We start from the raw sequence: 27866 nt of genomic DNA on the forward strand, positions 1-27866 counted from the left end.
CCCAGAGAGAAGGGAATTAAATTAATTTTAAGTTAATTAGATTTGTTTCGTGTCACTTCTTCACTTTATTTGTTATTTCTCTGTCAACTAAGGAGACAACGCAGCGAGCGGTGTTTGCTTGTGGCAACACGGTTCTCTCTCTGTATTATTAATTAAAATGATACATGATTTCCTCCTGATATTTGCACGTAAGGAAACTTGTTATTTAGGGATTCTAGGTGGAGCCCATCTCTACCTAAGCCGGGCGGAGAAACAGCGCATGTACTCTGTCATCCAGTGGTCGTCCACCACCATCAGCTGCGAGCGTCTTATCTTCTCCAGGTCAGCCGATCGAGCCCGCCGGCGGTCCAGCCTGGAGCTCCGCTTGTCAGACTCCCTGCGGGTCTGAACGCAGGCATCAGAAGTGTGACTCTGTGAGGAGAAACCAGAGAGAGGAGTCATTTCCGAAAGCTACACCGGCGTTTTATTATTATGTGTGCCTATGCCAGGAGGCACACATATTACTATTCCTCGGATTTATTATTATGTGTGCCTATGCCAAGAGGCACACATATTACTATTCCTCGGATTTATTATTCTTATTATTATGTGTGCCTATGCCAAGAGGCACACATATTACTATTCCTCGGATTTATTATTCTTATTATCTGGAATGGTGTGCTATGACTTTTGGTGTTTATGAATTTTATAGTTTTTTAAATATTAATATTTTAGTGAAAATTTTCCCGCGCTCCTCTGCCGAACAGTTTTGACATTAGGGTTACATATGTTAGATCATTTTGTGCGGCTGGAGCTGGACTATTATGTCATGACTTTTGGTGTTTATGACTTTTATAGTTTTTTAAATATTAATATTTTAGTGCAAATTTAGGCCAATTCATCTTTTGGCGCCAAATAAACAGACTTCATTTGTGGTGTGTTGGCGCCATCTTTTGGTCCCATTGAAACAAATTTCAAACTTCATTTGTGGTGTGTTGGCTCTCTCTAGTGGTATGCCGGGAGTGGTACAGCCTGTCTACCCTTATTTGGTTACCGTAATGATGACAATATCAATGGCGCGCACAGCCTCGCTGCTTTCAGGAACCATTGGAGGTTTTAAGGTTGCGCGAACCATTGAATAGTAGGGCTGAACGAAATATTGCATTTGCGATAATATCGCGATATGATCAAGTGCAATTTTCTAACCGCAAAGGCTGCGATTATACTCTGTTTACGTGACATGCGCGAGTAAAACATGTCCAAATTCATGGGCTGCATCCTCCTGAGGCCGCATTTGTAGACCGATTACGTCACAGCGACGCGCCGAAGGCTGTCCAAATTCATAGGCTGCTCCGAATGCAGCCGACAAATGGGTCCTCATTTTCTCCGAATTTGAGGATGGGTCTGATGTATCCTTCTTTGCCCACCATATCCCAGAATTCATAGCGCGGCCCAGCCAAACTCTAGTTTCTGGTAATGGCGGCCGGTACTACGTTTTAAAATTACTCATATTAATTTTTCTGGGTCACAAAATAAACTTTTAACATATTTTCAGGCGAGAATATGGGTGTGTAAACTTCAAATATCTGCTCGGTTTATCAAGATATCGCATATTTGCAAAACTGCTTCGACGTTTTCGGAGACACCTGCTACCCACCAGCTTGATAGCGAGCCGGGAGCTCGAGGGTCACTGAAGCCGCTGAGAACGGCACAACTCCCGGCACATCATTTTCAGATCACCGCGGACTTTCGCTACTCAGGTTAAAAGTAGTATATAAGTACCTGAGACAACCTAAAAATGTTATTGTTTGGCTTTTTCAGTGTTTTGTTTGTTCGTGAGTAAATCGGTTTGGCTGAGATTAAAGTTATTAGATTAGATTAGATAAAATAAAACTTTATTAATCCCCCGAGTGGGTTCCTCCTTGGTTTTTATACAGCTGACTAAACGTCAAACAGAAAACTGATTAGGACCCGACCCACGTAGACCGCGAAGGCCGGGTCCTCAGGAGGATGCAGCCCATGAATTTGGACACGACCACACCACAGAGGCTGTTCACCTCATGTCATCATAACAGAGGTCTGTCTTCCAGGAAAGAACAGTTTAAAATTAATGTAATATAGTATTGGCCATACTATATGATGTATTGCTTGTCTTTGTTTAATAATACAGAAGACAAAGACCTTAAAAAATAATCGCATATCGCATCGCAATCGCAATATTGGGGCAAAAAATCGCAATTAGATTATTTTCCATAATCGTTCAGCCCTATTGAATAGTTACGGTAAACACAATGGCTTCTATGCTTGGTGGAAAACTCCATATCCCAGAATTCATAGCACACCTCTGCCGAGTTACACAATGGCGGCCACCACTTCGTTTTATATGTCTTTTATTAGTGTTTCTAAGTAAGTAAGTAAAATTTTATTTATATAGCACCTTTCAAGATAAAAATCACAAAGTGCTTTACAGAGGCAGAAAACAGACATTAAAATCCAAAACAAAACAAAATTAACCAAAAGCGAGTTTAAACAGAAAGGTTTTTAACTGCTTTTTAAAAGACATGACTGAGTCCACAGATCTCAAACTCAAAGGGAGCGAGTTCCAGGCTACGTCCACACGTACACGGTATTTGAAACGAGATTTCGTTTCGTTTAAAAAAATCCGTCAACGTAAAGGCAGAAATGAAGGAAACGCTGCTAGAACATGCAAAGCAGCAGTGGCGCTATTCCTAACGTGTAGAATGTGCCAATCAGAAGTCTAGAAGCCTCGTGGAATAGTAAACAAAGATGGGGCATAGAAGCAGAACCGAGTGGTATGTGTGGAGGGACAGTAACTGTGTGTGTATATGTAAGCATTTAAACACTGCAGAGAGTAAAATTAACAGTAACAGTATTGTAGAAATTCATTTCACCGAAACAACAACGTGGCGCACACTGTGACGTCAAAAAAGGCGCACACCTTTGACGCTGCGTTTTCTCCGTTTTCTCGTCACACGTAATGCAAAACGGAGTTTAGAAAATCCACCCTAGCCGAGTTTTAGAAATCTCCGTTTCAGTGACGAAAACGCGTTACGTGTGACGAAAGTGCAAACGCATAGAAAAATCTGCGTTTCAAAATACCGTATGTGGACATAGCCCCAGAGTCTGGGAGCCACTGATACAAACGCTCTGTCACCTTTTGTTTTTAACCTTGTATGCGGGACAACCAGCAACCCCTGGTCACAAGACCTCAGGGACCTGCTGGGGTGATAAGAAAGAAGAAGATCACTTAAGTATGTTGGAGCTACACTGTGCAGGGCCCTATAAGTCATGATTAGGATCTTAAATTGGACCCTGAACTTGACAGGGAGCCAATGCAGCTAGGTCACAAAGTCACAAAATCAACTTTTAAGATATTTTCAGGCGAGAATGTAGGTGTGTAAACTTCAAGTATCTGCTTGTTTTATCATATTAGCGACAGTGCTCTGACGACCTCGGTCCTGCCTGACAGCTAGCCGGCTACCTAGCTAGCTGCCGCACTTGGCTGCAAATGCACAGCGAGGGGACTCTCTCTCTCCTTTCACCTCCCCGGTCTCTCGCAAATGCTCGCACAGAATCGGAGTTACAGCTGGATGTGGAAAAAATAACTGAATTGTTTGGTGGTGCTATAATGCGGAGCTACAACAGTGGGCAGCTATCCACCGGTGTATGACAGAAAGGACATGCCGCGACCACCGATCGACCGGTGTTTGCTAACGCGGAAGTCAATCGTAGATCAGGGAAAGCGAAGGCAGGAGCGTGAGGTGAACTGAATTTCAGGTAAGAAGTTATGACCTGCACTCTATTTGGGTCAGATATAAACCGAGTTTAGGTGTAGTTTATTTAGCAACATTTCTCTTACGTGTTGCTGATAGCCGGCTAGCTAGCTAGCGCCGCTAGCTTAGCCGGCTAGCTAGCTAGCGCCGCTAGCTTAGCCGGCTAGCTAGCTAGCGCCGCTAGCTTAGCCGGCTAGCGCTGCTAGCGACCCTTCCCCAGGCTTGGCTGATAGTGAGGTGGCTAAAATTTGTTTCATCGCCCGATCGCTCGGCAAGGGTCTGTGTCTTAGCTGGACTTATTTTTCATTTATATGGGCCGATGATGCTGGTCGATGTGGAAAAAATAACTGAGTTGTTTGGTGGTGGAGCTACATCAGAGGGCAGCTATCCACCGGTGTGTGACAGAAAGGACATGCCGCGAACGAGACATACAAGGCGGTGAGGCTACCGCCGATTGACCGGTGTTTGCTAACGCGGAGGTCAATCGTGGATCAGGGAAAGCAAAGGCAGGAGCGTGAGGTGAACTGAATTTCAGGTAAGAAGTTATGACCTGCACTCTATTTGGGTCAGATATAAACCGAGTTTAGGTGTAGTTTATTTTCATTGTGCTGACTTTTTCAATCACAATAACTCGTACTGCGTGCTAGCTAGCACGACAGAGTTTGTATACAGCTGTGTGCACGCTAAGTTACCGATGTTACCGATGTTGAACTTTATGACAGCCTCCCCTGTCATTCTCTCGCCTGTTGAAACTTCAGTCATGAAACTGATCAATGATCGGCTTTTCTCTCTTGTTTGTTTATCGCGCTAAACAACAGCAGCACGTTTAAGCTTGATCAGCTGTTGTTAGAATTCATTTGCTTTTAATTTCTAGTATCAGCTGATGTTTGCTGCAGCCACAGCTGTAAAAAACGGCTGTTCCAAACCAGATGTCCTTACTGAATCATCAGAGCTGAACTGGTGATGGAGAAACAGGTTTACCCTTAGGTGACATGAATGAGTTGAAGGGAAGTTATGAACTGTTTCTGAGAGACAAACACCAAGCTCCTTTTTTTGTGTAGCTGACAGCTGGTAACTGTGCAGGGGCGGATCTAGCAAAGCTTTTGCCAGGGGGCCAGGTAGGGCATTAACAGAGAAAGGTGGACACAAAGATATACTTTTCTTTCTTACTCTCATATAAAATATTTAGCTTTTATTAAATAGTTATCTGAATCTTACAACCAAAGTTTGTATAATAATACACAAGATTGGCTGTAGACCATTGTTCATCATTCAGAACACTGTGTAAAAATAACAAAAAACAAAAAGTGAATGCAAAAGTGCATAAATATTTATTTTACGTGTTTGATGTGTGTGGCGGGGCGTGGTCTGCAGTGCCGCTGCAGGGGAGGTGGACCCACCTGAGCGGCACCTGCAATCACGCCTCTCGGGCGTAGTCTGTGCTCTCTCGGCTGTTTTTTGGGTGTGTGTCGGGCTGTGAGTTGAAAAGCTACAGCCGGCTGTTTGGGTACACCAACCATGTGTGAAAAGTGGTCCATAACGTAATGCTTCAAAGCGTGTTCATGCAAACATTGTCGGATCTGCCGTGGTACAATGGGACTTCTGCTCATGAACCTGTGTGCACAGCGTCTGCAAATCGGCGCTGTACGAAGTAACTTCATCTTTACACAAAACTGTAAGCTGTCATCTGTGAAGCGTGAGCGGTGTTTGTTTTTACCATAGTTCATGGTGGAGAATGGGTGCTCTTCTGAGTTTTGCTCTCTGTAGCTGTATGAATGGCAAACTACACTGAATAGCAGCGGCATAGGCACACTTAAAATTTCTTCTGAAATTTTCGCTTTCTAGTTCATGTTTGTCACGTGTTCGGTAACACAGTTTCACTTCTCTTCTGTCCTGTGAATGAGGTCGAGCTGCTCTGCAGGACCCCTGCACTACCAAGGACGGGCCTGAAGAAAAAGGCTGGTAATGTGCTACATGTTTTTTTCTAGTTAGCAAGTCTGTCTCTTGAAATATAATGGTGTTTAAAATCTTAATGTATAACTTAAAAACAGTCAAATTATTGATTGTAATTAAACACACACACACACACACTCTTACATACATATAGAAGTTCACACACAATGCCTTGTCTTAGAAACTATGTGGGCATTACTTTTTGTGTGAACTGTCTCTCAATAAAAGGCAGCGAGAGGAGGCCGGATTTGGGGTCTCTTTCGTGCTGGACACAGATGAGGCCTCCCTTGCGCAAGTAATCAATCGAACGCTGTAGCCTTGTTTTTCTTTCATGGGAATAAGTCCTGGATACAGCGGGGTATGAGTTTAGACCCAACATTATATTTTTACACCAAATGAACAATGAACAGAATAAATTATGTAACAGTTTCAGAATTTTCATCATAGAATTACGTTAAAGGAAAAAACAATTACTTGAATGAAGTTTTCAGCCAGCTGTTAGGGTTAGCTAATGTAGGGATGTTTAGCTTATTTTAGAAGTTTAGGAATGTGTTAGTTAGAATGTAGAATTATTGTAAAGACACTGACACTGCCCTCAATGTAATAAAGGCCTGATTGTGTCATGAACTTAGAAGTAGATTTTAGGAGGCCCTCCCCCACTTGAGTTGTGAAACTAAGACAAAAGGAGTAAAGTGGAAATTCCTCAGGGTATACTTAGGTGGGGGTGTCAACATTTGTGACCTGATAACGGTGGTCTGGAACGGAGATGGGTTTTTATGACCTCCGGGAAGTCACTACATTGAGACACACACCTACAGTGCTTTAATTTACGCACCCACACCCACATGCACACTCACTCACGTGCACACACATACACACAGGTAGGCGCACATAGTCACTCACGAACACTCACGTAGCTACGTGGGAGCACGCACATGTAGGCATTCACGTGCTCGCACACACACAAACATGTAAACATGGTGATTAGTTTTATGGCACCTCGTAGAAGGGTTAGAAGGGGGGTCACTTATACAAAACTGCATGTAACAGACAAAGGAGTTGAGATCTGCAGAGGAAATCCGGGGTTCTGTACATCTCCCTTCTAGAAGGTATAATCAATAAGTGTGTATTAATAAAAATATTGTTAATTGACTACTGAGTCCCGGTGTTCTTTCTGGAGGCCTGACGAATACACGAACCGGGGTGAAATTGCTTTTTGCAACACTAACCATAGCCGCCACTGCCAGTACTGATGATCAGAGCGCACAAATGCAACACTTTTTTTCATACTTGACAACACAATAAAACACAAGAAAATCAGAATGTATTTGTGATTTGGATTTTTATTTGATGCTGAATAATATTTTCTTCATGTCAGGTTTTGATTCATTTGAATGAAGTATACTTTAGTCGTTTAGTTTTACTTTGATGCTATAATAGATGTTTTTAAAATTCAGTTAAATTCAAGATTATATAGCATCACGGCAAAACAACAGTCTCCTCATGGTGCTTTATACTGTAGGGTGAAAACCCTACAGCGGGGTGGCCAACTCCAGGCCTCGAGAGCTGATGTCCTGCAGGTTTTAGATAACACCCTCGGTCAACACACCTGAATCAAATGATCACTTCATTACCAGGCCTCTGAAGAACTTCAAGAAATGTTGAGGAGGTAATGTAGCCATTTACATCAGCTGTGATGGATCAAGGACACATCTAAAACCTGCAGGACATGGGCTCTTGAAGCCTGGAGTTGGCCACCCCTGTCCTACCAAGAAAAAACCCAACAATCAAAAGATCCCCTTTGAGCAAGCATTTGGCGACAGTGGGGAGGAAAAACTCCCTTTAATAGGAAGAAACCTCCAGCAGAACCCGGCTCAAGAAGGGGCGGCCATCTGCTGCGGCCGGTTGGGGGTGTGAAAAGAAAATATAGGGAGACAAGATGAAGTATACTTCTGATGGCCAAATGCTTCAAGATCTCTAAAGAAGCATGCTAGTGGGGAAAAAAGTCAAGATGGTCATTTAGTCATCACTGCTGCCCTTAAAGCAGCAGCTGAACGGCTTCATTAAAGCTTTTCCCACTGCTCGAAAGAACCTAGCAATTTTAGACTTCATTGGGGGATTGAGTACAACCTCAATAATGATTTCCAGATGAGCCAGAAAAAGTTGAGCAAATGTTGAATCATCTGGTGTAAGAACAGAATGTACGAATTGATCTAAAGAGCCAAGCTCCTTTCTAAGGGCTTTAGTCATTTTCTTTACAATCTGAAGTTTGTTATTTTCAAGAGCACTCAGATATTCTGAGCTTCTGACGTTATCTAAAACCAGATGTGTAAGACGCCTGGTGATGGCCTTTCTTTTTTCTGTATTCACTGTCTTTCTTGTGTCAAAACTGCATTTCTCGAGGAGACTCGGTAACAGAACGGCGCTGAAGTCTTTGGCAATTTTCTCAGCAGCAAAAGGTGATATAAAAAATTCTGAAGGTTCCTCCTGTAAGTTTTTAGAGATTGATGGCTGACTTTGACCTTCTGTAGGCCCAGTGTCAGCGACTGGCTCAGGCTCAGGGCTTTTTTCTGGAGGTAGGTCCTGCTCTAGTACACTCACACAGGAGATGGGTTGATTTTTGTGAGGAGAAACTGGACTTGACTCTGGTTCAGACAGTCTGTCGCATTCTCTTTGCTCTGTTGGGGTTAGTGCTCGTAAAATCACATCCTGGATGTCTTCCACGGCACCAGAAACTTTGTCACTTTGGACAGTTTCATCCAAAGCATCATTCTCTAACCACAGAAGAATGTTTTGCAAAAACTTTTGCACTGAGTCTTCTACAGTTACATAGAGGACTTCGGGCGAAAAAGGTAACTCACCTGTTGGCTCTGGAGACCTAGAAATCACAGAGTCTGAAAGACTTCTTCCCAGTAGCATCACAGGGAGTGAATATCTTTGAGTTGACTGGAGATGGTCATAAATTTTATCTGTCAACTCCCTGCAAAACGTCTCAACTTCAACAAATGCATTTACGTTTTTCATGGGTTTCTGGATAAGGTTAAGGTGTTTTGTCTGTTTTAATTTATTAAACAGTTGATCAAGATAAGGGTTGAAACTGGTAAAATCAACTGAGGAAGAACTTTTAAACCTGGTATGCATAGTTGGTGTGTTTACATACCTACAGAAAGAACTGTAGCTGTCCATAGAATCTGCTCTCTGATTATCAGGTGACTTGACCGGATCTTGGAGACAGATGAAGAACCTTTTGTTTTTCTTCACCAGGTGTTTTATCTCTCTTATCACTTTATAAAACTGCTTTTTGGCAAAGCTGCAGAAGTGGTCTTTGTGCAGCTTTTGTTCATTGGTTTTTAGGGGTGGGATGCATGAGGCAAAAAAGTTTTTCACCTTTTGGATAATTAGCTGCACATTAAAAGGTTTGCAAGAGCCACATTTGTTACTAGATGTGACATCTTCACCATCAGAAGACTGCAGATTATCAATTACTGTGTTGACAATATCAGCTGCAGCTATTTCTTCTGGCGTGCTGGGAGGCTGCAGACTTTCAGCAGCCACAGCATCTGTGCACTGCTCTATTCCTGTGGCATCTTCAGCTAAATAATTCAGATTGTCAAGTATTTTATTGACAGCATCAGCTGCGATCACTTTGGTTAGACTTTCCATTTTGTCCTCAGTGATTGCTGCATCTGTGCTCCATTTGGTGAGAGCAATGCTGACCTCATCAAGTGTCACCCTCTCACGGATCTTTGATTTAGTACTCTCTGCACTTGAATCAGAGGGACTAGGGGAACTCGAACTGGCCCCCTTTCGCATGCACAGGCAGCTTAGCTTACCTGCACATCTCTTCAGATACGAGGCTGCATGAGAGACCATGCGTCGAAGGTTTTTTATGCATGTAATTTTTCCGCTGACATAAACAGCGGGATCTGACCGTAAATCCAGGTTGTTTAAAAGTAGAGTCACAGCCGAGTTGACCTTTTCTGAAATCTCCATTTCAATCAGTTTTGTCAGCGTCTTAATGGACTCATACTTGTCATGGGGGATGTTAAGAGAGATGGCAATGCTCATTGAGAGAGAGTCTCCCAGCGACGGAGCTATTTTTACCACAGGTATGCTAATATCTGTTTGGGACACATGTGTCATAAACTTCTGAACTACGGGAAGTGCCGAATTCAGGATGCCAGTAGAAACTGTCTGAATTATTTCAGTTATCATGTCAGCCAGTGCTGCTTGGAGATCAGAGTCCCAGACTCCATGTTCAATCGTCCCCCATTGTACTCGGGAGAACCGATTGAAACACTCACTGACAGCAGGTAAGATATTCTCTGGAGTAATGAGGACAGAGACTGCAGTCTGAAATTCAGCCATTGTGGACTCTCTGTATTTTTCCTCAATGTCTTTGAGTTTGCACTGCATGTCTTGTTCTTCCTTCTGTTGAAGGATTTCTCTATTTTTTTCCAGCGCTTTGTAGAGGTTTTCTTGGAGCTCCTCATTAATTTTGTGTTCGTGTTTGAGCTCTTCTTGTAACTTGTCTATATTAGCACTATCTGCTTCAAACAGTTTGGACATTTGTTGTATAAGACCTTCATGTTTCCTGTACTGTTTTGTCAGGAAACAGTGCTCATCTCGGACTTTACCATACCTGATTCCCCAGCCTTCATTAATGATCTTTATGTCAGGCTGGCGTTTAATTTGTGCTTCCATTTCTATGCACTTCTCCTGAAGTCCAAGCATCTCTTCTTCAGCTCGTTTAAGTTTGTTTTGTAGATCGTAATTTTCCTTCCTCCTTGTCTCTAATGCCCTTCGGATGTTTAAGATTCTTTTTCTTTTATTCTGTATTCTTTTTGGGCGTTTTACAACTTTTTTTATTTGATTGACAGAGCGAAGAGAGGACAGGGATGTGTTTTGTCGTTTTTGGTGTTTTTGTGGACTCATGGCTGTATACACTACAGTGACTTTGAAAAGGTTTTCAGATGTTTCTCTGGTGAATGTTTGAATGCTGTGAAAACACTGACTAAAAATTGCTGCTTCTCAGTCCTATTTAAGGAAAAACTTCAAAGGATTTAAGATTCTAAATTTGACTTTATGACATCATCACTCTAAACCAAGGAGTGATGATGTTATAAAGAAAAGGTCACATGACATTTTGGCTGGGCGGTGCCTAAAGGCCGTCCGCTGTAGGTGTTTAAACCAACAGTCATCGGTTTAAACCTTTCCAAAAGGTTGATTCTGTTTTCAGTGAGAGAAACGTTTAGTCACTCATCCAAGGGACTTCAGTCTCAGCTGACTGCAGGTTTTCCCCAACCTTATAAACAGTACACTTGCACAATAACTGAAACCAGCCCAGTGAATGAACAGTGAGGTCAGTTCCTTGATTATTAGTATGCAAAGCAAGACATGTTTGAACATTAAATGTCCTCGTGTTCGGAGCAGCCTAATGGATGCGCTAAAGGGTTAAGAACATACAGGTAAGCGTTTTTTGGGGTATGAAATGTAGCATATGTGTATATTATGCACCATGGACTTTTAGCTAGTCTTAGCATTTGATAGCGCTGCTATCAAGATGGCGTCAGGTAGCTAACCTAGGGCAAGGCCCGCGATACCGGGCGGGGGCAACTGCGCATGGTTTTACCGGCTGTAATGCCAGGTCTGCTGTGTAAATATAGACAGGCATGTGTGGTGCACTCAGACTTCTCAATCTCAGCTAAAAGCTCATAAAAAGATTTCTACAACCACCAAACACAAGTCAGAGTTTTAATTGGACAACGCGGTGAGTGTCAAATGTATTTCTCGCTTTGCAACTCGTGATTGGTGGGACTGACGTAACGTAACCTTGAATATACTGTGTAAATCAGCGGTCCCCAACCGGTCCGGCCCGTGCGTCGTTTGGTACCGCACCACGAGAGTTGAGGCTCAGCGTAAAATTTATGGTTTTCAGGGTTTCTTTTTGCTTTTGTCGTTAACTCGGTTTCCCTGGGTCTTTTTCCGTGTAGTAGTTGTGTGTCTTATTTTTAAAGAAATATTTACGCGTTACCATAGCGACCAGAGAGCATAAAGGGGCAGAGAGGAGGACGTTAGTCTCAATGTTGTTGGAGGACACTGCTAATAAAGTTATACACAGTGAATTCGCGTTTGTCATATTTACAAAATACCACAGGTTTTGTCTTGGTCGCATCATTTTATTTCATCATTTTTATTTTATTTATTTATTTGCCAAGGAGTTGCCATTTGGTGTTTAGACTAATGAACAATGCACCACGTAGGACAAAACAGTATGCTGTCCTTTTGGTATAGTGTGTACAGTTATCAGTAAATATAATAATAATAATTATAATTATAATGTTACTACTACTACTACTACTACTACTACTAATAATAATAATAATAATGATACAATTTAAATTGCCCAAATTAAAAGTTTAAACCCAACCTATACTGCACATGTTCTCTTTAAATGGCTAAACTTAAATAGTTGCCGAATATGTCAGGTGAACAGGTGCTTAATATTTATTCATCAAATTTGGCACAAAGAGGATATTTACAAACATATTTGCAAATGCAAATATTGAAAAATGTTCTATATGCTTTTCAAGGTTCCTTTGTTTTGCTTTCTTAATTGTCTTCAGGGGTTCCTTGTTCCAAACCTGTTTCCCATTTCCTGCTTAGTCCAAGTGTGTCAGTTTGTATTAATAGTCTGTGGTCCTGCCCTCTTCTTGTGTTCTCCCTGCCTTTCAAGATATTTAGTTGCCTTTCATCATGGATATTTATTTCGCTTAGCTTCTAAAATCGAGGATTTTGTATTTTAGACCCAATGCCTGAAATACATGTAGTTTTATGTTATTCCTTCTGGTTTGTGAGCCCTGTATTATTTTCCTCCTCTCACAATATTGATAGTTTGGCTGGCAGTAATAGGTATGTATGTTTTAAAGGATAGGGAAACAAAGCTTACAAACTGTAGCTTGTTTCTGAAAGATAATAATAGTTAACTTTCAGGAACAGTTTAGCTTTTGCAGGACATTTGTTGTTTGAACAGTTTCTTACTGATGTTATTCACATTGTAATTTCAGTGTGAGATTTTCTCACTGAAATGATATTTACTATTAAAGTCTTTTGAATGGAATAATTTCTGAATCTTGTTTACTAGTGCACGTTCAATTTAAACTAACTATTAAAACAATATTTTATTACAATGAGGAAAGTGATAGCATTGTCATCTGGAGCAGCATGTTGGTGCAGTTCGTGGATATCCTATATCGAGATATCAAACTGCATCAGAAATGATCATATTATCAGTTTTTAAAAATATTTATCCAACTCTTTTCTCTCTATTTTAATCAGTCTGCTAAATAAAAATAAGAAAACACCCATTCTGTCGCTGTTATATACTATTTTCTTTGTTAACATTAGGGTGAAAAGGCAGTAAACAGCCAAGCTGCTGTCTCACTGCGAACTTTGTGTACCTGCTAAGTAGGCTGTGTTTGATGGGTGAGGTGCTATGGCACAGGCACCATGAAATAACTACTGAAATAGTGAAACAATTTAATAGGTATGGTTTTTTTTGTTTTTGTTTTTTTTAAAATTGACTAAATAATATTCTACTATTAACTGTAAATGATGAAACTAACTATAAAGAATACATTAGTTAATGAGACCTTTCATTCATTATTTAAATATTTAATTATTTATGCATATTGACCCTCTACATTAAATATATTCATGTTTTCATCTGTAAATTCCACGAGCTAAAAACCTTTAGTTAAAAAGTTCTTTTTAACTAAAGAACTTTATTTATTTTTATTAATGTTACGGGGCATCAGAGACTGTAAATGTGAAAAGGCCAAAGTGTTCTCTACTGTTGAGGCTTTTGAATTTTGATTGTCTTCATTTTCTTCAGAGGTCAGCAGCGGATAGTGAGGACAGCAGAGAGGATCATTGGAGGCCCTCTCCCGCCCATCTCCCAACTCTACGACAAACACATCATCCGACGTGTGAAGGACACTTTCCACCCCTCACATGCACTCTGGATGGCGATTGATGGGGAACAGAGACTCTTCCCATGAACGGAAACAACACGAACAGTGAGTACAGAAGGCCTTAGAGAGCGGCTATGTGCCCGTGCGTTAAAGCAGGTACGTGAGTGCGCAAGCTGTGCGTGTAGACACAAGCTGCCTGGTTTCTCCGCCAGTGTTTTCGTTTTGTTATTAATCTTTTTGATTTATTTAAGGAGGGTTAAGTCGGTTTCTCCACCGAAGGAGGTTTAAAGAGGTTTCTCCACCGAATAGAAGGAGGGTAAGGACGGTTTCTCCACCGAAAGGAGGATAGAGCTCTATAAAGATAAAAAAAAAAAAAAAAAAAGGTTCTCCGCAGTTTAAGGGCGTTGAGTGTATGGTTTCTCCACCAATGGTAAGGAGGAAAGAGCTCGCCGCAGTAAGGGGGATTATGGGCCTAAAAAGAGTGTGAATGAGCGTATATGTGTGTGAGTGCCAGTAAGTGAACGCAGCAGCACAGAAGGAAACCTAAGCGGTGTTAATGGAATTCTGTGACCTGTTGTGTACACGTAGCCTGGGTTTTGGTGTAAGTCGCGTTGCCTGCTGCAAACATAAAAGAAGTCTGCCTTGAAAGAGGATGAAATACACTGCAAAGTTTTTATTGGGCAGCACGTGTTGTGTGGATCGTTGAAGAATGAAGTGAAATTGTGCTCTAAGCAGAAGTGAGTGTGAGTGTGTCTGACGTCACGGTGTGTGTGTGAAAAGGTGTCCAGCTGGGGCAGACGTGATTCTGTAGGTCACCTGCCCAGCGGACAAAGAAATAACATAGTTGTGTGGATGAATGATAACACAAAGAGTGTTTGGTGTTTCTCAGCCTGAAACAGCTGTAATGCTATTTTCTGTTTTGGAGAAAAGGACAGTTAAAAAATAAACAAGAGAGAGAGAGAGAGAGAGATGTGTTTTGTTTTAAGCAGTGATGAGATTAATGAAAATGTGATGAGAGGAACACAAAAACATACAGAAAATACATCAACCATACTAACCCTACATGCACATACACAATAAATGATACTCATGAAGACCAGACTAGGGCTGAACGATTATGGAAAATAATCTAATTGCGATTTTTTGCCCCAATATTGCGATTGCGATGCGATATGCGATTATTTTTTAAGGTCTTTGTCTTCTGTATTATTAAACAAAGACAAGCAATACATCATATAGTATGGCCAATACTATATTACATTAATTTTAAACTGTTCTTTCCTGGAAGACAGACCTCTGTTATGATGACATGAGGTGAACAGCCTCTGTGGTGTGGTCGTGTCCAAATTCATGGGCTGCATCCTCCTGAGGACCCGGCCTTCGCGGTCTACGTGGGTCGGGTCCTAATCAGTTTTCTGTTTGACGTTTAGTCAGCTGTATAAAAACCAAGGAGGAACCCACTCGGGGGATTAATAAAGTTTTATTTTATCTAATCTAATCTAATAACTTTAATCTCAGCCAAACCGATTTACTCACGAACAAACAAAACACTGAAAAAGCCAAACAATAACATTTTTAGGTTGTCTCAGGTACTTATATACTACTTTTAACCTGAGTAGCGAAAGTCCGCGGTGATCTGAAAATGATGTGCCGGGAGTTGTGCCGTTCTCAGCGGCTTCAGTGACCCTCGAGCTCCCGGCTCGCTATCAAGCTGGTGGGTAGCAGGTGTCTCCGAAAACGTCGAAGCAGTTTTGCAAATATGCGATATCTTGATAAACCGAGCAGATATTTGAAGTTTACACACCCATATTCTCGCCTGAAAATATGTTAAAAGTTTATTTTGTGACCCAGAAAAATTAATATGAGTAATTTTAAAACGTAGTACCGGCCGCCATTACCAGAAACTAGAGTTTGGCTGGGCCGCGCTATGAATTCTGGGATATGGTGGGCAAAGAAGGATACATCAGACCCATCCTCAAATTCGGAGAAAATGAGGACCCATTTGTCGGCTGCATTCGGAGCAGCCTATGAATTTGGACAGCCTTCGGCGCGTCGCTGTGACGTAATCGGTCTACAAATGCGGCCTCAGGAGGATGCAGCCCATGAATTTGGACATGTTTTACTCGCGCATGTCACGTAAACAGAGTATAATCGCAGCCTTTGCGGTTAGAAAATTGCACTTGATCATATCGCGATATTATCGCAAATGCAATATTTCGTTCAGCCCTAGACCAGACAGCATCTTAAGCATGAGATTCTGTTTGTCATCTTGTCCAAGTCACTAGTAAGATGAAAGTGATACATAGACTAGTGGACTGAATATTATAGGAGGACAGATGACCGCATCATAGGGAGAAAACAGAATGCTGATGAGGGGTTTTAAATGAGTGAGCTGATTGTGAGTTTCTGGTGTGTGAAGAAGTTTTACCATGGCACACGTTTGGTTACATGAGAAGAAACTTATTATGTGATGAGACAACAGTGTTATGCTGTATGTTGTGTGTGGCTGATTGGATGAATGTTTGAAATTGATCTAGCTGTTGATTTGTCTTTTGTTACTAAGTTGAGCCTGCCAAATGGGTTGTTATGATTTATCCCCCTGGCATGAAGAACACGTGTCATGATTTAAACAAGGCCTTTCTTTCCTTTTTCCTTTCTTTTCTTTCTTTTCTTTTTATTTTGTTACTTTCATGGTGCACTGAAAGTTTCGTTTGATGATCTCTGTTTGAGCACATATGCACGATTAGAACAGAAATGCTATACGACTCGTCGTCAAGAAAACTGTTGTAAAAGTGAGTTTCTCCAAAAATTTAAATAGGCTTAGGAGAAAGCCACTTATTTGGGACAATCAGAAAACAAGTCCCTGCCAAAAGGGATTCAGAGAGGTAATCCGATTTAAAGTTTTTCTTTTTCCTTTTGAAATGATGTCATTTTGCTGTGGGTGGAAACGGAATTCGACGATAGTTTCCACTATCAGCAAAGAATGAAAGAATGAGTGGAAAAACTGACTGACAAAAGCTGACAAGATTGACTGACTTAACACCATTGTGTGAAGTTAACCCCCACCTGACAAAGGTGTGGACGCATCTCTGTGTGTGTCTTCTGTTGCAGGAACAGAAGGAGACCACAAGAGGAAACTTGGGTCACATGACTATGTGAACTCTGCAAATGTAACCTTTTTTAGTTTAAAAATTTCTGTGTCTGTGAATTTACTATGGGTGTGTTATTAACTGCTTTGTGTTGCTCACAGAGATGACTGTGAGAAAGAGTGTATACAAATGCGCAGCGCTGACATTTAAATTTCTTTTTACAGCAGATGGTTAATCATGTCATTCGATCATGTGATTTGTAGTAGGACACATCTTAAAGATGTTTTTCTATCACAGGATTACTGAGATTTTGTGTGAAGAAAACTGGTTACAGGCTGTGTGTTGGTGATTAAATTACACTGTGTTGGAGAAAATATGAATGTTGCAGGGGAAAAGTGAATAGAGTGACACCGTGTTTAAAACCAGTGTTACTTCTTTTTTACAGCATCTCTGGAATCTGGGTGGCCGACGCCTGACCACCAGGATGAACCGTGTGTTTGGCTAATGTTTGTTTTTCTTTAAGAGTGCTTGTAAAAGATTCAGCACAGACAGACAAGTGACAATTGAACAAATGTGCAGTGGTTACAGAATAGTTGAATATGGGGCTCATTAGCTAGCCACTATTAAGCTCACAGTGATAAAAATGAGTGGAGTGACATTGCTTAAGGGAAGTCACCGATTAAATTGTGGAATAAATTGGGATGATTCATGATTTGGGACAAATTATGGCAATAATAGTGATTTAATGATTGGAGAAAACCTGCACATGATATTTGTCTTTTATGCTGAATACTTTATTACTCTTATGATCTATAGTTGGTTGCAAATGTGTAGTTGTTTTAACTTAAAGACTTTATCTTCCAGGATACAGGCTCCAGGTGGAGCTGAGAGTTAGACAAGCTAAACATTTAATTGCTGACTGATGTTTTTACACAGAGTTACAGGTTGGAGTATGGCTGCTCCAAGTGGGAAACCCTGGAGATTTTTTTTTTAGGGAGACTGTGCAATATTCATGTACATGTCTCATAGGGGAGTTGACACATGGCGAAAGCCATGTGGTGAGAGGAGTGTCATTTTAATTTGCAGATGTCGTGAGGTGCCATGACGAGAAGGAGTGACTGAGAGGATCATCGATAAGATGGAAGCTGAGGCCTGGAGAGAGTCTTCAGGAGGATCGGAGATCACCTTTAGCACAGAGAGCTGTGCTACTGGGCTTCCAGGAGATCGTTATGAGGAGACTCTGCACAGCAGAATCTTGAATAGGATAAAAGAGTTTCGACGTTGACGTTGAGGAAGACTACTAAGGTGTACGACGTGCTCTGCCTTTAAAATCTTCAGCAGCGTTGGAACATGAGAATCTGAGGGAGTGTGCCGAGCTCCAAAAAGTGACAGCGCAGAGGAGGTCCAGCGATGGACTTGTGGTTCTGTGAACAGCACAAATGCCAGGTGACTGTGAAATAACTAACAGCACTTTTTCCACAAGTGAAGCCAGTAACTTACTATCCTAAAAGATTAGCTGTAGTTCCTTGTGCTTTACCTCCATGCGTGTGATCAGTATGTGCAGCGGCTTAAGCTGTACAATGTTTCAGGATATAGTTTTTCACCTTTTTGACACTGTTAGTTCCACACGAGGTAGATGTCTACTACTGCAGGCTAAAATTACATTTCTGTCACCTACAAGACGCTTGTCTTTAATGTTACTGTTACTCTCACAACCACATATTACCATAAAGTGATGCACAATTCTGAATCCGTCAAACCTTTTGCCAACGAAAGAAGAGGGCACTTCTCATGAGCGTAGAGAAGGAGTGTAAGCCGAGGGATGACTTAATAGATGTGCCACTTGGTGAGGGAAAGGTTTGGTTTGTTGATGGTTTGAGTTTTTACAACAGCAGAGGGACAGACTAAAACAGGTTTTACTGTAGTAGATAGTGAGAAAGTTATCTGTACAGGACAACTAGCATGTTTCATATTTGCTTGAGCAGCAGGGATAGTAGCTTTAACGGAAGCGTGTTAAGCTGCAGAGAAACAAGATGTGACAATATACACTGATAGCCAGTATACATTTGCTACAGTATATTTACATAGAAATATACTGTAGCAGTGGGTGAGACGAGGTGTGACAACCGTAAAAATTACGCTAAACAAAATTATAAAGCAAAAACTGAAATTTTGCTTTATAAAAACTGAAAAAACTGAAATTACCCATTATCTTACACTTATCCTTATCCAAAATAATTCAAATTATTAACAAATATACACTCTGTGCAATCTGAGTAAAGTAAGAGACGATTAGACCTTTATCTTATACAGTTACTATATACAGAGTATTGTACAGTTATTAAATTAAATAAAAATAACTACAAATAAGAGGCAAACCAATGTTTGCCTCTGGGCAGTGTTATTACCCAGTAGAATTGCCGTTTGTAAATGTGTAGCACACATGTGAGGGAAAGATCCAGTTGCATTAGAGGATGCTTTTGCAGATAAGATCGCGAAAGAGGCAACTTTAGGAGAACATGATGTTAACATTTTAGCAATGCAACACCAGTAGACGTTGTCTATTATACCACATGTATTAGCAGACATGCAGGCCCACTCACCTACTGCAGGGAAAACAGGTGTGACTTAAAGAAGGAGCGAGCTTGCAGGATGGTGTTTATTATCTGTGTGATACACCAATACTGCCTTTAGAATTTGTATAAGACTGCTGCTATTTTGCGCCATGGGCTTTGCCATGTCGCAACAGGAGGGAGATGATGAGTAATTTATACTTTAAGATTAAATACCCTTAAAAAACAAATTTTGCAAGTTATGTATGATATGTTGCAAGCACAATTCTCAGGGTAATTTGAGACATAAGAGAGGGAAATTCCCCAGACCCAGTCACCCATTACAAATTATTCACATGGACTATAGAGCTGTCCAACTGTAATAACTATGAGTATTGTTTAGTGATAATGGTCCACACTTTGTAAATGAAGTGATTAGATTAATGGCACAACATCTAGGGATAACATTAAAACATCATTGTTCATATCACCCACAAAGTGCAGGGTTGATAGAGAGAACTAATGGAACAGTAAAGTTAAGACTTAGGGAGACGCAGGACATGGTTAGACTGTGTAGAATTAGTTGAGATGTACATGAGGATTATTCCAACAGAGAACGGTCTGACTCGTTGAGATTATATATGTTAGAGCATTTAGAGTTCTAGTCTTCTGTAGTGACGATAGAGAAGCAGAAGAGAGAGCATATTAGCAGATTAGATGCTTAAAATGTTTAAAAATAAAGAAGTCTTGAGAACAAATGATCTGCCAGATGATTCTGTTTCTCCACAGGAGCAGAGTCTGAAGTCTGGAGATTGGATTTTGATAAGGCCATGGAGAGGAAGTGCTGGTCCAGTCCACGGTGGTCCCTATCGGGTGATGCTGACGACGACCATAGCAGTGAAGATTGCTGAAAGGATTACTTGGATATGTGACAGGTTGAAGGACTACTGTTGAAGGACTACTGCATATAAAACTGTTCAGTTAATAATAATTCATATCAGTTGATAATGTAAATATGGTAAGAAAATGGTTAAGAGTTTATTATTTTTCATGTTATATCAATGGCTTTCATGTTATTTAAGAGAACTGCAATCTATACATCAGTGATCTAGTAAGCCTTTTCTGGGATCGATTAGTAGTGTCTCTATTCTCCACTAGGGGGCTTTCGCGCGCTCTCCTCACTGCAATAAACCACTGCATGAGAGACGCAAGTCATAATCACTCTCGTGATTCTTTTCCCCCTGTTTTCAGGTAAAAGTGTTTAAAAGTTGATATATTTCCAATGTGTACACTGTTAAGATATTTAAGAGATAATCCTTCATTGTTTTGTAAGCTTTAGAAGCATTATATTACGGGTTTTGTGCACATATACGTGGCGGTTTTGAGCCTCAGTTTTGTACTGTGTGGTGGCCATTAAGATAACGGCAAGAGCTAAAAACGCAGCTATTGTCAGCCATTTTGTCAGGAAACCTGCTCAGGTATCTGTATAGTAAGCACTTTGGTATTTTGGTTTATTGTTTGGTGTTTTCTTCCACCATGTGACATTGAGCAGTGCAGAGTGTGAAATGTTTCTGTTCATTTTGACTGCAATAAACCACTGCATGAGAGACGCAAGTCATAATCACTCTCGTGATTCTTTTCCCCCTGTTTTCAGGGGTGTAACATTTGGAGGCACCTCTGGGATCGCTGCTTAGATGTCCGGTGTCCACAATCTGCACATCGTAGTCCAAGCCAGCCAAATCCCCCCATACAACCCAGGCAGACTGCAGTGAGGAAAGTGTTGCTGTCGAGGCGAACTGGTAGCTGTGTTTTAGCGCATGTTTCCTGAGGCCAGCCAGAGATCATCAGGGGCTGCAAAAACGACTCAGCTCAGCGTCACCTGTACATGTAAAATTCTTCCTGCCTACTGCCACAATGTCTTCGGTGGAAGAGCTGCGAGAAGAGGTTGTGCGTGAAATGCACACTCTGTCCAAAGATCAACTAGTGTCAATCTGCGAGTTCCTTGGCATTGCAGAGAAAATAGATGTTAGCGGAAAAACACGACTGTCACTCCTAACACACATCCAAATACACATTGAGAGAGAAGGTATAACAGAACTTGAGGATGAAGGAATGTCAGAACTGTTTAATGATAAGATTGCTGAAGTAATGAAAGAGACAATTGTTGAGACTGAACCAAATGCAAAAGAAGGACGTTATTCAGGGCACAGAGAGCAACTAAACACTGCAACCTCACTGGTAACGGAGACAGCTAATGCAGTTAACACAGCTGTTAGTTCTCACTCCCAAGCTAATCACTCTGTCCCTAACTCATCTGTGTCAAGTGCCCCCCAACGACCAAGCCCTTACTGGCAGAAAGATTTCAAAATATCAGGCCAGATTGGCGAACCAGGTCAAAAAGATAAACTGACATTTTCCAGTCTTGCTCACCAGATCGAAAATGGACTGAGCAGAGGCTACTCAGAGCTTGACATTGTAGATGCTGTCATCAGGGCTATCTTGCCAGGTCTACAACTACGCAGCTATTTGGAGGGAAAAGCTCAACTCACCCTTCCGACTCTACGCCGCATCCTGCGCTCCCATTTCCAGGAGAAGAGCGCCACCGAACTCTATAAACAACTTGCCTCTGAGGTACAGACCCCGAAAGAGACTGCCCAAAGCTTCCTGATGAGAGTTTTAGATCTAAAGCAGAAAGTCCTATTTGCTTCCCAAGAATCAGAGTCAGGACTCAAATACGACCCAGCTTTAGTCCAGCGTATGTGTTTACACACCATACTCACAGGGTTCCAGAGTGACAGTGTCAGGATAGATATGCAGCCACTCCTGTTAGACTCTAAGACACCTGATGAACTGCTGTTAGAGAGGTTAAATATGGCTTGTGCCAATGAGGCAGAAAGGAAAAACAAGAAAAGATGTTTAGCATCACAGACTGCTACAAGTGTGAGTGCAGTGCAGTCAGATGATGTGTCACCTGCTAAGAACCCTGTGAAAGAAGTTAAAGCTAGGATACCACCCGAGCTTTTAACTGAGTTAGCGGAGCTTAAGACAGGTGTAGCCTCCCTGAAAGGTCTCAGTGCAGAGATAGCTCAGATTAAAGAGACTCTACAGCAGCCGGTGCCTGGTCCTCAGTCATATGCCCCACCACCAGTTATGCAGTATGATAGGGACCAGCAGCAACAGCAGTATTACAGTTTCCAGGGCCCCCGTCAAAGACCACCACCCCCTCAGTATCCTGTACAGCACTACACAGGTAGTCCAGCCCGCCGTGAGAGGAGGTGCCACATTTGCCAGCAGAATGGAGTCAACGAACGCTGCACACACTGCTACCTCTGTGGGAGTAGAGAACACTTTCAGGCTGGATGTAGAAGCAGAGGTATGAGACCATATACAGAGAAACATTTAAACCAGCAATGGTTACCACCGAGGGACGAGTGTTAACCATGCCCATCATCCACAAGTCCCAACATTGCTCCAACTGTAAACAAGAAAAGTCAGGCATGAGACAGTGTTCAGCATGTAAAAACGCACTTTATTGTTCAAAAGCATGCCAGAATCAACACTGGAGACAACATAAGAGACAATGCACTGGCTTAAAGACTAACAAAGACAATAAGACTGTTCAGGTACCACTGCCGCCAGCTCATGTAAAACTCACAAAGTCACATCTCTGGTGGGCAGGCAATGTCTGGTTGAGTGTCTCCTGGACGGCCACAGGCTTCAAGCTCTATGGGATTCAGGCTCACAGGTGTCGATCATTGATGAGAAATGGAAAAAGGACTATCTGCCACACACGGAGCTGAGAGATGTAGCCGATATTATGGACACATCTGAACTCACCCTGACTGCAGCAAATGGGACCAACATGCCATATCTTGGGTGGGTTGAGACAACCTTCCAACTTGTTTCTGGAACTGAACAAACGGAGAAATTGACCATCCCCATGTTGGTAATGAAAGGTTTTCAGCTCACATGCCCTATTATAGGTTACAATGTCATTGAATACATTGTGAATTAGACTGACCAAGCTAAACTGTACAGCACAGTGAGAAAAGCATTTCCCAGCCTCAAAAGACACAAGGTGAAAGCGTTTATACAGGCTGTTAGTGCAGATACAGTTGACGAGTACAAAGTGATGACGAAGAAAGACTGTATTACTGTACCTAAACAGAGCCACATGCATGTTGAGGGTCGTATAGCAGCAGGGCCATTTAAACAGGACATGGTCATGATATTTGAGCCAGACTTAAACCCTCAATGGCCAGACAATCTTGAGTTTTTTGACACTTTGGTTAAAGTTAAGAAGGGTACTTTACCTGTCATAACACTAGGTGTCTCTAACCCCATTGACTATGAAATTGTCATTCCAGGCCGTACGTTAGTTGGCTCGGTTCAGACTATTACAGCTGTTTTACCTGCCCAGATGTTTGAAAAAGCCGCATCTGTAGCTACTGTTAACCAGACAAATACACAAGCCCAGTGTAGCTCTAGTGAAGAGTGGGATCCACCTGTAGATCTTAGCCACCTGGGTGAAGAGCAGAGAGTATTAGCGAAACAGATGCTCAGAGAGGAATGCCATTCTTTCTCTAAGACAGACAATGATATAGGCTGTATTGAAAAACTGAAAAAGACCATCTCACTCAAAGACAACGAACCAGTCAAACGCACATACCTGTCTGTGACATGGCCGCTCTACCAAGCGGCCATGGCAAGTTACCTGCATGAAAAGTTACCTGCATGATTTAATAGCACAAGGCTGGGTCAGAAAGTCAGACTCGTCATGCTCCTCACCAGTCGTTTGTGTTAGAAAAAAAGATGGTACTTTAAGACTGTGCATAGACTACAGAGACCTGAATCGGAAAACCCATCCTGATCGCCAGTCCATCCCACGCGTCCAGGACATTATGTTCAGTTTGGGTGGAAACTCCTGGTTTTCGCTTTTAGATCAGGGGAAAGCGTACCACCAGGGGTTCATGTCAGAAGAAAGTCGTCCACTCACTGCTTTTGTGACCCCCTGGGGATTATATGAGTGGATTCGCATCCCCTTTGGACTTATGAATGCCCCTGAAGCATTTCAGCGCTGTGTGAAAGAGTGCCTGGATGGGCTGCGCGACAACAGCTGCATCCCCTATTTGGATGACACATTAGTTTACAGCAAAACGTTCAAAGGTCACTTGGAGGACGTGAGAAAAGTGCTCCAGAGATTGAGAGGCTTTGGTATAAAGCTTAAGCCAAGTAAGTGTGACATGTTTAAGTCTGAGGTGCGCTATTTGGGCAGAATAGTGTCTGCAGAGGGCAGTAAAGTGGATCCTGCAGACTTTGAAGCAGTCAAAGCACTCAAAGGTATAAAACCACAAAATGTTGGTCAGCTCAGAAAAATGTTAGGCCTTCTCTCCTACTACAGACAATACATAAAAGACTTCTCCAGAAAAGCAGGTTGTTTGTATGAATTGTTAAAAGCTGACAAAACCACAGAGAACTCAGACACCACAAAAGGGCCAAGGGCAAGACCAAAGAGAGCCAGTCAAGTTGTGCCCTCCTCAAAACAAATTGTGTAGACTGACCAGCATCAAAGTGCGCTTGAGGAACTAATAGACTGTTTGCTCCACCCACCAGTACTGGGATTCGTACACACAGATGCCTCACACAAGGGGTTAGGTGCCGTGTTGTACCAGAGACAAGATGGTAAGCTGCGAGTTATTGCTTATGGCTCCCGTACTCTAACAGCAGCTGAAAAAAGACTACCACTTCCATGCAGGAAAACTAGAATTTTTAGCATTGAAGTGGGCTATCACTGACAAATTCAGAGACGATTTGTACTATGCCCCAACATTTACTGTCTATAGCGATAACAACCCGCTAACGTACATTTTGTCAACAGCCAAACTGAATGCCACCACATCAAGATGGGTCGCTGAGCTCGCTGATTTTCACTTCACCATTAAGTACAAACCAGGGAAGGAAAACAGTGACGGAGATGCTTTATCAAGAATGCCACTTGATGTAGAAACCTTAATGAGAGACTGCTCTGAGGAAGTGCCACATGGACACTCTCAGCTGCAGCAATGTCAGTCACAGCAGAAGGTGAGCCAGCAGAAGCAACATTCACACCCATACCAAAAGAACAGCTTAATGAAGCGCAAAAGTCTGATCCTGTTATAAGCCCTGTATTACAGTGTAAACAGACAGATTCAAAACCACTGCCCAAGGAGCTAAGAACATTTGACCCTAAGACAAAATGCTTGTTCAGAGAGTGGGGCAAGTTAACGCTAGATAACAATGGCATCTTGTACAGACTCACTTCTGCCCGGAAACAGCTAGTCCTGCCAGATCAGTTCAAAAAGACTGTACTTGAAGAGCTGCACAATAATATGGGCCATCAAGGTGTTGACCGTACAGTGTCTTTGATACGTTAACGCTTCTTTTGGCCACACATGCAAGCAGACATCGAGCATTATGTGACCAACGTTTGTTCCTGTGTAAAGCAGAAAAAGCCCAGCCATGAAACAAGAGCTCCTTTAACAAACATTGTAACTGTTGGGTCTAAACTCAGATCCCGCTGTATCCAGGACTTATTCCCATGAAAGAAAAACAAGGCAACAGTGATCGATCGATTACTTGCGCAAGGGATGCCTCATCTGTGTCCAGCACGAAAATGACCCCGACGATGGCCTCCTCTCGCTGCCTTTTATTGAGAGACAGTTCACACAAAACACAGCGAAGCAACGCCCACATGGTTCTAAGGCATTGTATGTATATGTGTGAACTTCTGTATGTAAGAGTGTGTGTGTGTGTGTGTGTGTGTGTGTGTGTGTGTGTGACAGACTGTGTGTGACAGAGTGTGCTAGCAGGCAGAGACAAAAGGAGCATATGGCAGCAGCAGCCGAGGCTGTAAATTAAACATAGAGGAAGATTAGATAATGAATGTGTGCTCTGAGACAAAGAGACAACAGTAAGCCAGAGGCGGAGCAGACCGCTCCAGCACCAGAACTGTATGTGTGTATATGTCGTTAAACACATAATAAATGCGTGGAGCAAACAAATAAGTTGACCGACTGGCATGAAATCATTACAAAGAAATAAAAAGACAAAAGAAATGAGAAACACGGGGACGGGGGGCTGTATATAAAACCTTGACCAGTCACACGTGTGAGGGACAGTGACAGCAACGCGAACATAAACATTACCTCGCCCCCCAGATCAAGAAAACTGGACCCCTCCTCTCTAAATTACACATAGTCTAATGCATGATCAAGCATACACAAAGAGTCATATGACATATCAACTCTGAAAGTTAACACTACTTTCAATAACATAGTAAACAAATATAGTTCTTATTTTTCTGTTTTCTGAAGAATATCATTTTGCTAGAACTAATCACGTATCTTCGGCAATCCAAACTTTACAGTGTTCCCTTCATTCGCCCAGTAATATGCAAAAACACATTCAAAGGCAGAGAGCATGAAGCTATTTTTGCCTGACAAATGACACTTCAACATGTAGGTCGTAAACTGGCAAACCTCTCTACCTGCTGATTTAGAAAAATTAAAACATTAAGAGTATTCTGTACTAGTGTAGATTAAAGTACTCAGTAGTATATAAAATATATAAAGAAGTTTCATCCTAGCCACACACAGGAAAAAAAAATGCTGAACGGAAGTATATTTATAACAATAAATAAACATGTTTAGCTCAGAGCCACTATAGCCAATAGTGTTATTTTTATATCCAGAAGATTTAGTGGTGTAGTTCCACTCTGGGACCTCCCCACTCTTTTGTATGAGTGAAAAGCATACAGTGGGATGAGTGTACCTCCCTGCCCTTCTGTGTACATACATGCAAAGCCAGAGGCAGAGGAAATCAGCAGAAAGACCCCAGCACAGAACATAGCTGATATCAGAGACAACAAATATGACTTTGGTTAAGTCAGACACTGGATGAAAGAAGAAGATGGGCTAGAGGCAGGTTGCAAAATGGCTTGCAGATGTGCACCATCTGTAGGCCACTGATAGCTGATCTGCCAGGACTGAGCTTGAATTTGTGGCTTGCTTGAAGGGATGTAATGCTCAGTTATGTTATTTTGAAGTTTACTGTACATTTTAGAGTTATCTTATATTTACTTCAATCATATTTTCAATGCAAGACTTTCATTTAAAATTAAAATTTTTAAAGTTTTAATAATTCAATTCAGTATTTTTGTCAGTCTAACATGTATATATCTATACACAATCATCACAGAGTATGTAAGTACAGAATATATGTCTGTACCCAGTCTTGGCCTTAACGCGTGGGCTAATCTGAGCAACACTTTGCACAAACATCAGCACACATACAGCAATTATTAACATCTATATGCTTTTCAAAAACATTTATTATAAATCTCCAAGTCTTCTGATTCTTATATTCTTTGTCCCTTTGCAAATGCAGTGTTACGTTCTCTGCATTTCGTTCATGTGTCATGTTCAATGTATGCTGTCTGTACATAACTCAACAGTTACAAAAATTTGTGTCCTTTGTGTCCTTTGTGTC

General features: G+C 41.7%; 1 protein-coding gene across 15 annotated transcripts; it reads left to right on the forward strand.

Moving 5' to 3' along the window:
- Positions 1-24705, forward strand: LOC106097703 (uncharacterized). 15 transcript variants are annotated; one of them, XM_025908826.1, is made up of 5 exons: positions 3724-3777; positions 5678-5735; positions 13621-13804; positions 17875-20591; positions 20995-24705. In XM_025908826.1, the coding sequence occupies exon 5, from the start codon at positions 21255-21257 to the stop codon at positions 22776-22778; it is 1524 nt and encodes a 507-aa protein (XP_025764611.1). In that variant the 5' UTR covers positions 3724-3777; positions 5678-5735; positions 13621-13804; positions 17875-20591; positions 20995-21254; the 3' UTR covers positions 22779-24705. The 15 variants fall into 15 exon arrangements, with proteins under 15 accessions (XP_025764626.1, XP_025764611.1, XP_025764613.1 ...); XM_019352304.2 differs by lacking the exons at positions 3724-3777; positions 5678-5735 and adding an exon at positions 10891-11194 and having other exon boundaries at positions 17875-20358; positions 20499-20591; XM_019352943.2 differs by lacking the exons at positions 3724-3777; positions 5678-5735 and adding an exon at positions 10891-11194 and having other exon boundaries at positions 17875-20275; positions 20499-20591.
- The last annotated feature ends 3161 nt before the right edge of the window (positions 24706-27866 follow it).

This window comes from Oreochromis niloticus, linkage group LG1 (genome assembly GCF_001858045.2).
Source record: "Oreochromis niloticus isolate F11D_XX linkage group LG1, O_niloticus_UMD_NMBU, whole genome shotgun sequence".
NCBI lineage: Eukaryota > Metazoa > Chordata > Actinopteri > Cichliformes > Cichlidae > Oreochromis > Oreochromis niloticus.